The sequence below is a fragment of the Balaenoptera physalus genome (genome assembly GCF_965194825.1).
Source record: "Balaenoptera physalus genome assembly, chromosome: 16".
NCBI classification, from domain to species: domain Eukaryota; kingdom Metazoa; phylum Chordata; class Mammalia; order Artiodactyla; family Balaenopteridae; genus Balaenoptera; species Balaenoptera physalus.
The window spans coordinates 36,953,024-36,962,968 of record NC_138898.1 but is presented as its reverse complement, the minus strand read 5'-3'; the positions used below and the strand labels follow the sequence as shown (position 1 = coordinate 36,962,968).

General features: G+C 38.4%; 1 protein-coding gene across 1 annotated transcript in view; it reads left to right on the top strand.

Moving 5' to 3' along the window:
• HAO1 (hydroxyacid oxidase 1) overlaps positions 1 to 9,945 on the top strand; it is a 91,865-nt gene that overhangs the window by 30,273 nt on the left and 51,647 nt on the right. Inside the window, exon 2 of the mRNA XM_082428234.1 lies at positions 6,944 to 7,095. Coding sequence (XP_082284360.1) covers positions 6,944 to 7,095 — 152 coding nt within the window. The remainder of the gene's footprint in view (positions 1 to 6,943; positions 7,096 to 9,945) is intronic.

The window sequence follows — 9,945 nt, the reverse complement described above, 5'->3', positions numbered from 1 at the left end:
GTAAGAATTTTTTAAAATCATATTTAAAAATTACAAAAAGACATTCTATCAAAACAAGATCTTTCAGCTTTAATGTTGATGGTATGGAATTATTTGTCTAGATAGTATGCTTAGTAGAGAGGCGATATTCATAGGGCTGTGAGAAATGTTGGGCTTTAAACTTGTTTGAACATATTCCAAGCCTGGGAATCTTGAAAAAAGCTAACCCTAAGTTTCCTCACTTGGAATTATGTGGATACATACATTTTTATACACTTAACTCTGTATAAAAATGGTGATAAATTCTGATAACTCCATTTTCTTTTCCTCTGAGTATGACAGTGATGGTCTATTTTATGGTGTAGGAAACCATTAATATTAAACACAAGATAGCTGTCTTATCTGGTCAAACTAGATCGGATGGTTGCCTCAAATGTTCCCATCCTGCTGGCTTTCCATTATAATTCATTTCGATTACCATTGTCTAAATTTTCACCTTAGATTCCAGTTTGTCCATATAGCATTACTCTTTCAACTTTGCTGTTTCATCTCTCCTTCAAAGTGCTTAATCTCTCTTCCCAAATTAGTTTTCCCTTGACTTTCATATTTCAAAGCCCAAGATGGTAGATGTCATGGTTTATGTTTTCTATTTGTAATAAAAACTAGAAACAAAACTACTTTAAAGGAGGAAAACCCTTTTTCTCTCAGCAATTAGGAAATGGTTTATTTGCTGGAGCAGGGGAGGCGAGCCCTCCATATACTATAGTCTTTGGGGCTCATTCCTCTTATATTATAGCTTTTAGTGAAGCCAGCGAATGTTGCGGGCACTCATGGAAGGTGAAAAATTAAAGAAAACAGGCAAAAAGTACCCAGGGGAAAGAATCTGCCTGCCTTCCTCATTTCTTCTTTAGCCTAGAGCAAAATCAATCAAAATCATTTTTCTATGTGTAAGTTAGGAGAAATGAAATCATTCTAACCAAGGTGGTTCCTGGCAAGCAGCTCCGATTCATCTGCAAATCAGTGCAGGAGCCTGAGAGTGGGGTGAAAGGGGGTGCGGGGCTTCCCAAAACTCCTTCAAGCCTTGACTTTGTCTCAGATCTTTTCTGGGACACAAGTGAGATTTAATAAATGCTGGGGGAGCCATGGGAAGGGAAAAGTTGGCAAAGAGTGGAGCGGCTTAAAATTCTGCATGATTTTTTCCAACTGTTATGTAATATTTTGGGGTCCCTTCAACATGTTCTGCTCTTGAAAGATGCCCCTTCTTGGGCCCATTTCAACTCTGTTCACCAGGTGATGTGGTTTGCCTATTAGTAGTCTCCTGAAAGCAACACTTGAACCCAAATAGGTAATTTTAACCAAGGAAATTTCAGGGCCTTGACAGGATGATGGAGTTGGTGTCCCTCAGCATTCCTCGGGGCACAATGCTCAGGTGACCACCTACTCCACTTATACACAGCCTTCCTCACCCTTTACCGCCCTTCACCCAATGCTAGTTGATTAATTACCTCACACATTAAGACTCTCAATGGGCTCGATTCAGTACTACATGCTGAGGATAGAGTAGTAAGCCAGATGAAGAAAGTTCTTGTCCACAGGAGCTTACATTCCAGTGGATGCACATTGACCTTGGGCCTCCATAGTGCTGGTGGGTTGAATTGATGCAAACTGGACCCAAAACAATTGGCCCATTGGAGGCCTTTAAGAAGAAGCAAAGGGGTGTAGCAAAGAAGACAGAACACCTCTTCAACCCTAGAAATTCTAGAAACCTGGTGAGACACAGAAGACTGTGGTGACTTCCAAGATGTGGACTGGAAAAGTACCTCACAACTTCTGTGAATTACATGGTTCTGCAGTGAGTATTCTCAGCTTACTCAGCCTAAGTACTGAGTAATTTAGGGTGAAGACACAGATAATGAGAATGAGGTTTCAATGCCACCTTCTCCATGAACCTTGATCATTCAATTTTGTTCAGCTTTAAAGAAGGGAAAAATGTATTAATCAACTTTCTCTGGAGGAGAGAGGATTATTATCAACCATCTGAGGAGTTTTTATTGCAGCACACATTGCCTATCTAACATCCCAGTTCCTCTTTTGCTGTGTAACTTGCTGGGTGACCTTTCAGTCCTCACCCTGTGTCATCAAGCTGACCACGTGGAACTAAAAATAGATGTTCTGCCAGGTGGTGGTGGCTTTGGCTTGGTGGGATGAAGGCAATCAGTCTGAAACCTCTCATTCTGATTCAAATGAAGATGGCAAAATAAACAAACTTCAGATAACCCCTTGTGACACAATGACAGAGTATTTTAAAGAGAGTTATGACATTTATACCCCTCCCCATGCCACAAGTGTAGCAAATGGTCATTCACAATGACACCTTTTATCTCTGTACCCAGCTCTGACAACCACGATTTGGAGTTCTGGAGACACGGGCCACTTATGTGACCAAATGGTTGCTTGGAGATATTTCTGGCTAAGACTTGGGGCTCTAATACTACTGTGTCCACTCCCCACATAAAAAAGGACAAATAAAGTCAAATAGATAGAACCATCCAGAAGAACAGTTTCCTATTGCAATTTTAACAGGAACAGAGAAAAACGTCAGCTTGCTAGGTTTTGTGGGGCCTTACTTGATTGGAGTTAATTTTCAAAAGAACAGTACTTTGTTTCTCTTACACATTAACTCAGGGTATCTTTCTAAACTGTGATCTGTACATATTTTGTGGCTTCTTGTGAAATTATCATGGGTGGAATATAATTCTCTGATTTGGGTATTTAGAAGTCCTATAATATTAGAAAAAGAAGCTCTCATCGTCCCTCGCAGATCACTTAGCGACCCGGAAAATTGTGTGGTTTTCTTTCAAATAACAGATGGTAAAAGTGAAATCATTCCCTCTCTTTAATATTTGAGAAGCAATCTACACTTACCAGTGGCACTGTCAGTGTTCTTCTCATAGGTGTAAATGTCACAGAATCATTCAGCTCATTTGCACAACAGGTAAGTAAGCTGCTTTTTCTCTTGCATTATGAAAAGCAGCTAATTGTCTCTTGTTTTCTGAAGAGTCACATGCTAAGAGATCTCTATCCCAGCTCCACCCTCAGCTCCTTTTTCTCCTCCTCCTCCCTCCATGCCTCTTTTTCTTCCCCCTCTTCCCTGAAAACCACTCCCCCTCCCCACTTTGGACCTCAAAGCTGTGGCTTCTTTATCCAGAGAAGTGTTGACAAGCATACACACACACACACACACACACACACACACACACACACACACACCATTTCAGGAGATTCACAGGCCTTCTGAAACTTAACTACATGCAGAGCCTTTCCAAAAATGGCTTGACTATTTAAATATGTTTACCATGCTGTGTTTTCTTCAGACTTAAATTCCTGCCCTCCTTCTTCCTTTACCAGGGTGCCTCAGAGGTTGATAATAATTCAGTTAAATTTTTTAAAGATCTCTCGATATTACAAATGAATGGTTAAAAAGTATGATTACAAATACTGTGGTATATTTTATATACATATATACACCCATTCTGTAGGTTTATACATATATTTTATGTGTTTTTAATGCTTAGAATAATTAATGTGGAGAAATTAAGATGCAATTTGATCATCTTACCGGACTTATTAATTCAGTGTGTTGAGTTGGTGGGATTCAGTAACAGCACAGGACTTCAAAGCTGGGCGATGAACAGGTGTCTTCTGTCATCAGTGAACCTCCTCTTGAGGACTGTGCGTATCACCTGATTTATGATAAATTAAAATCAAGGTCCTTGTTGGATGTGAAAATGTTGCAGGAAGGGGGACCCCTTCCAGGGCCCGAGAGTGGGCTCTTGTCTAACACTTGGAAAAGAATTGTCTGAGGAGACAATCATGCTAACAAAGCAAGAGACTTTATTGGGAAGGGGCGCCCGGGCGGAGAGCAGCAGGGTAAAGGAAACCAGGAGGACTTTTCTGCCACGTGGCTCGCAGTCTTGGGATTTATGGTGATGGAATTAGTTTCCGGGTTGTCTCTGGCCAATCATTCTGACTCAGGGTCCTTCCTGGTGGCACACGCATCGCTCAGACAAGATGGATTCCAGTGAGGAGGATTCTGGAAAGTTGGTAGGACATATCACTGGAGTCTCCTCTCCTTTCGACTTTTCCTGAATTTTTCTGGTTGATGGTGGCTTGTTAGTTTCGTGTTCCTTACCAGGACCTCCTGTTTAATAAAACTCATGCAAGTGTTTACTATTGGGCCTGGCCAGGGCAGGCTGTTTCAGTCAGTGGTTTCCCTAACAAAATGGATCCCAACTTTTGCCCCACTTATTTTAACTCAGGAAACCTATGAAAGAGGTTTATTATTCAATTGACTCGATTCTTTTGTCAATCTTCATAACTTTTTCCAAAGTGGAGGTCCCATAAGAGCAGAGTCCAAGGTTATAGTCAGCTACTGTTTTATGTAAGACTGTGGAAAAAAAATCACTTAAATTGGGGGATGGGATTGGGTGGGGCTTGGAGAGCTATTGGAATTACCTGACAAGGTTAGTTGTAATTGCTCTTTGGAAAATTTCAAAATATAGAGGACTTTCTAGAGAACCTACATTTCCCACTCCATTGATCTCATCTAATTTGGCCTAGGAATTGCATTTTGTGCATTGGTTGACGAGCGTCTGTAATGCCATTCTCAAGGCGGGAAATAACGTGTGTGGGAAGCAAGAACAGTTATTTAAGTGACTGCGCCACCTCGTGGACAAGCCTAAAGCTACTGCCTGGAGATGGAAGGGTTTTGCCTTGCCTTAAAAAGGGGAACTGGATATTTGAAAATGTTCTTTCTGCCACACACACACACACACACACACACACACACACACACACACACACACACGGTTGATGCCCCGCAGCTCTGTGTGTACGCTTCATAAAAGCTTTCATTGTTTCCTCAGCTCTAAGTAAATATTAATGCCTTCCAAGGCCAGCGTGCCAACGGCTGCTATTAAATCTTTTTCTCTCATTCTAATAATACACTTAGAGATGATTGGTAGTAAAAAACTCTCTTCAAGGCTTCTGCCTCTCCCCCATCAGAATGGAGATCAAAGAATTACGCTGTGAGGGTCAGTCGAGAAGAAAAGACTTCCAGCAGCAGAGCATGTGGTGTGACAGAAAATCATGACAATTATGATGTTCAAAGGAATTGCAGAGAAATCACAGTTAAACTTCTTTATTATGCTTGCAAGGGCTGGATGTTTCTACTTTATTATGTGAGCAAGAGTTATATTACAGACCCTTAGCTATTCCTCAAGGCAACACGAAGACAGAATTTCTTCTTCTGCTACAGGAAGTAGGCTTCAATTAAGACTTGGGAGGTTCGATTTATTTTGGTGACTCCCTTACTAAATCACACTTCACTGTATTAATAAAAAATAATAAAATAAAAATAATAAAAAATCTTGATCTCTCTGGAAGCAGAGTTAAATCTAGGTCCTGAAAGGTGAGTGCTAGTTAGGTATGTATGTGTGTGTACTCACATGTTTATTGCCTTAGTGCTCATTAGAAATGGGGCTGTATTTTTTTCAGTTTTAATCAGTTACTAATGAGGAGAAAATAATCTTGAACAAATGGGAGATACAAATTTTGCTGAGAGAAATGAGAACTAGTTTTCTTGTAAAATTTACTAGTTTGATTCTTCGTTTGTTAGTAACTTTTATCGCTACACAAAAGTATTACAGAAAAAGTAATTAAGATAACGTTCAGGGGTCAAAAATTCAAGCCAAAAACTCCAGTCTTTGCCAAATAACATTGTTGACGAAAATGCTCAATTAAACTAAAATAAAAACTTCCCTTATCATCATACTTCAATGGATACTGAATTCAGATCAAGGATTTTGAAGAAACCACATCAAATTTTAAAAGTAGTTCCCTGAAGCTACTGTCTGTAATAGAACAAAAAACAAAAAACAAAACTGATGAAGTAGACATAGGATATCTTCTTAAACTCTAATCTAACCTCCATGCCATTCTATACCATCTGAAAATGGCTTGGAAGAAGTGAAATGAAAGCTATATTCACACAAAAACCTTTAAGTGAATGTTTATAGTGGCATTATTTATAATCACCCCAAGTTGAAAGATTCCGAATGTCTCTTATCTTGAGAATGGATAAACAAACTGTGCTACCTTCTTACAATGGAATACTAGTCATCAACCAAAGAGAACAATTATTGATGCATGCAGCAATATGGGTGAATCTCAGAAGCATTAGGCTAAGTGAAAGAAGCCAGACTCAAAAGTCCACATACTAGAGCTGACCTTTGAAATTGGGTTTGAACTGAGCAGGTGCACTTATACACAGATATTTTTCACTGAATAGGTGCTACACGATCCATGGTTGCTTGAATCCGTGAATGTGAAACTGGAGATCTGGAGGGTCCGACCGTAAAGTTATACTCAGATTTTCCACTGCGCAAAGGGCTGACCCTCGTCCCCCACCCTGCCCCCCGCCTTGTTCAAGGGTTGACTATATATAATTCCATTTGTATGATATTCTTGCAAAGTAAAACAATAGGGACAAAAAAAAATGATCAGTGGTTGTTAGGGGATTGGATGGGGGAGAGTTTCACTACAAAAGGAAATGGGGCAAATTTTCAGGATGACTGAACTGTTCTAGATCTTGATTGTCTGGTTACACAACTTCATGAGTTTCTCAAAGGGCAAAAAACTGTACACTCAAATGGGTTAATTCTATAAAGTGTTAATTATACCTTACTAAGAACAATGGCTTGAGAAGTTTATTATTCATCTTATTGTTAACTTTCCATCTTAGCAACCATTAAAATTTACCGCATTTCCTTGAGCTTTGTAATGGACTTTGCTTGCTGAGAAAAATAGAAGAATATTTTCTCTTTCTAACTCAAATGTAATGTCAAAGCTTTGGTTATGCTTTTGAAATTCTAAAAACTTTTTTTTTTTTTTTCCAAAATTCTAGGTGGAAGCTTTATCCACGAATGCTCCGGAACGTTGCTGAAATAGACCTGTCGACTTCTGTTTTAGGGCAGAGAGTCAGCATGCCAATCTGCGTTGGGGCTACTGCCATGCAGTGCATGGCTCACGTGGATGGGGAGCTTGCAACTGTGCGAGGTAGGAACAAGGTTCTCACTCAAAAGGACAGAAATGGGCTAACATTTAGCGACTCCCTTCTCTGTATGCATCAAGCAAACACTTCCCTGGATGTCTTTATACTCACAAAAGTGAAGCTCATTGACTGGCATCAGAATGCCTGTTCTTGCACGTCCTGCTCTTCTACCTTCTAGCTGTACGACTCTAGCAAGATACTCAGTTTTATCAGCTGTAAAATGGAGATAAAAATAGTACCTACCTCCTTGGGTTACTGTGAGGATTAACTGAGTTCACATATATGAAATATCTAAAACAGTGCCTGGCACAGAGTAGTGACTCAATGACTTTTAGTTGTATTATGAGTATCAATATCAATAACTCAAAATATCGAGGTCTGAGAAATGGCCTCACCCATGGTCACACAGCTAGGTAGAACAGAGATGGACTCAACTTCATGGCTACCTAATTTCAAAGCCCTTGCTGCTTCCCCCAAACCACATGATTCTCACCATCAAAGAGCAAATTCAGTGACTTGGTTGGTTGTGTTTTCTGCCATGGTTTTGGACCATGATTCATTTACTGATAGGTTATATTCCCAGTAGAGCATTTCCAACTGCCTTAGGAGGGAATGATGAGAAATTCAAATATGATATGCAGAAATTCCTAATTAGGGCTAATTTATTAACTTCCCAGTCCACTAACAACTATGAACGTTTGAAAGGATATGTGCAGTGATAAATCTCCCCACATTCTGCTTCAGAAACACATATAAAAGTTGGTAATGAAGTCTATCTGATTTTCTTTTTTTTTTTTTGATGCTGAGCAAGGCAGGAAATTCAGGACCAAAGAGCAGGAACTAAATACTATTTTAAAACATTTTAATTTTAAGAATTAAGGATCTTGTGGATTCACTTCCCTCCTTGAAATGTCTTCCACAAAACACTGCCTAGACTGTCAGCATGACACAGTGAGGTTGTGCTAGAGAGACTTAGGTCAGAGTCTGGAGTCCCTTTAATTCTAGGACCACACACAGATAAGTGTGGCCCCAGCCATTTTTCTACAGTAATCCTGAAATATGGAGAAGGAGAAGGGAAAAAAGGGAAATGTGTCGGTCTATTTAAAGTTAGGATAAGAGAGGACTTTCCAAGAATGTTATAGACAACAACCAGTGAAACAAAAGCAAACAAATCAGCACACACACAAAAATGGAAATTTCCACACTCTCAAATATCTATAAAAATTTAAAACAAATGGCCAACTAAAAAGAATTGAAAAATGAGACTGCAAAGAGTTAATGTCCTTCCTGTGTAAAGAGCTCTTTTATTTGAATAATAAAATAACATATAACCCAAAAATGGAGGAAAAGATGTAATTGAAAAAAGACAAATAAGACATTCACACATGGAGGCATAAAAATAACAAATAAACGTATGAAAAGTATTCAATTTTTATCCCATCCATAATTATCAAATATAAAATTATTGATAATTTTATTTTCTGAATATCAAATTATTATTTTAAGATTAGATAGGGTGATTAGGTTATACACATGTTGAAAATGTGCATTTTCAAATACTGGTAGGAAGAGTGAAAAATAGAATAATCTTTTTAGAAAATAATTTGGCACTGCATATCAAAGCTTTGAAAATATGAATTCCAAGTGATGCTATGAATTCTCTTCTAGGAATGCCAAGGAAATAATTATGATTTTGAAGAATGACATCTTTGCAGGGATTTTCATGCCTGTTATTTTTAATAAGAAAAAAGTCAGGAAAAACACTCGAATGTCCCATATTTGGAAATTGGTTGCAAAAAAATAGGATGCATAAATATGGGATAAACATTTAAAAATCATATTATAGAAAGAGTTGAGTGGCATGGAAATATGTTACAATATAATAATTTTTAAAAAGCAGTTACAAACAATAATAAGGTCATATAATATATTTATTTTTGAAGACCAAGAATGTAGACCACATTTTACAAATTTTTATTTATGAGTGATGGGACTATTCCTGACTCTATAGTCTTCTTATTTTTGGTCCATATGTATACAATTTTTTTTGAATTATTTTGCAAGAAGAGACCAATAAAAGCTAAATTTAAAAGAAGAGAGAAAAACTGGAGAAGGAACCATGGAGAGAGTGGAAGTGAACAAAAGGAAGTGAAGAAGGCAATAAGCAAAGCTCACTTGGTAAAACGCCCTGGAGCCTGTAAAGTATTTTTACATATATCATTTTATTTGCTATTTGACAGGTGTCACTGTCCCCATTTTATGGGCAAAGAGCTAGTTCCATAGAAAGCAGGTTTTCATAATTAAGTAATTGATAGGACTTATTCTCCAAATCACTTCTGATGGTTCCAAGGTCACTGCTCCTTACTTTTGCTGGGGGTGGGGTGGAAAGAAAAATGAGAAGAAAGTTTACTTAGAAACTATAATTTGACAGCCTAGGCAGGACTATTTTATCTAACATTATTTCCTTCTAGCACTAACCATGAAACATTATTAAATGCCTATTGGAGTCTTATCCCTTTAGATTTATTTATTTATAAAATGATTACCATGTTCCAGGCACTTTTCTAAGCACATTACAAGTATTAAAACATCACATCCTCTGAACAGCCCAAAGAAGTAGGTACTATTATTAAGCCCATTTTATACAGGAGAAACAGAGGCACACAGCAGATGCCCAGGGTCACACAGCTCATAAATGATAGAGATGGGATTCAGACCTAGGCAGTCTGGCTCCAGAGTCTGGGCTCTTAACCGCCTTGTGCTGCTTTTAATTTCCAGAAAATCCCATAAGTATCACAAGGGGAAGCCCATTTATCTGTAAATCACATTCCCTAAAAGTAATTAATTTGTCACTT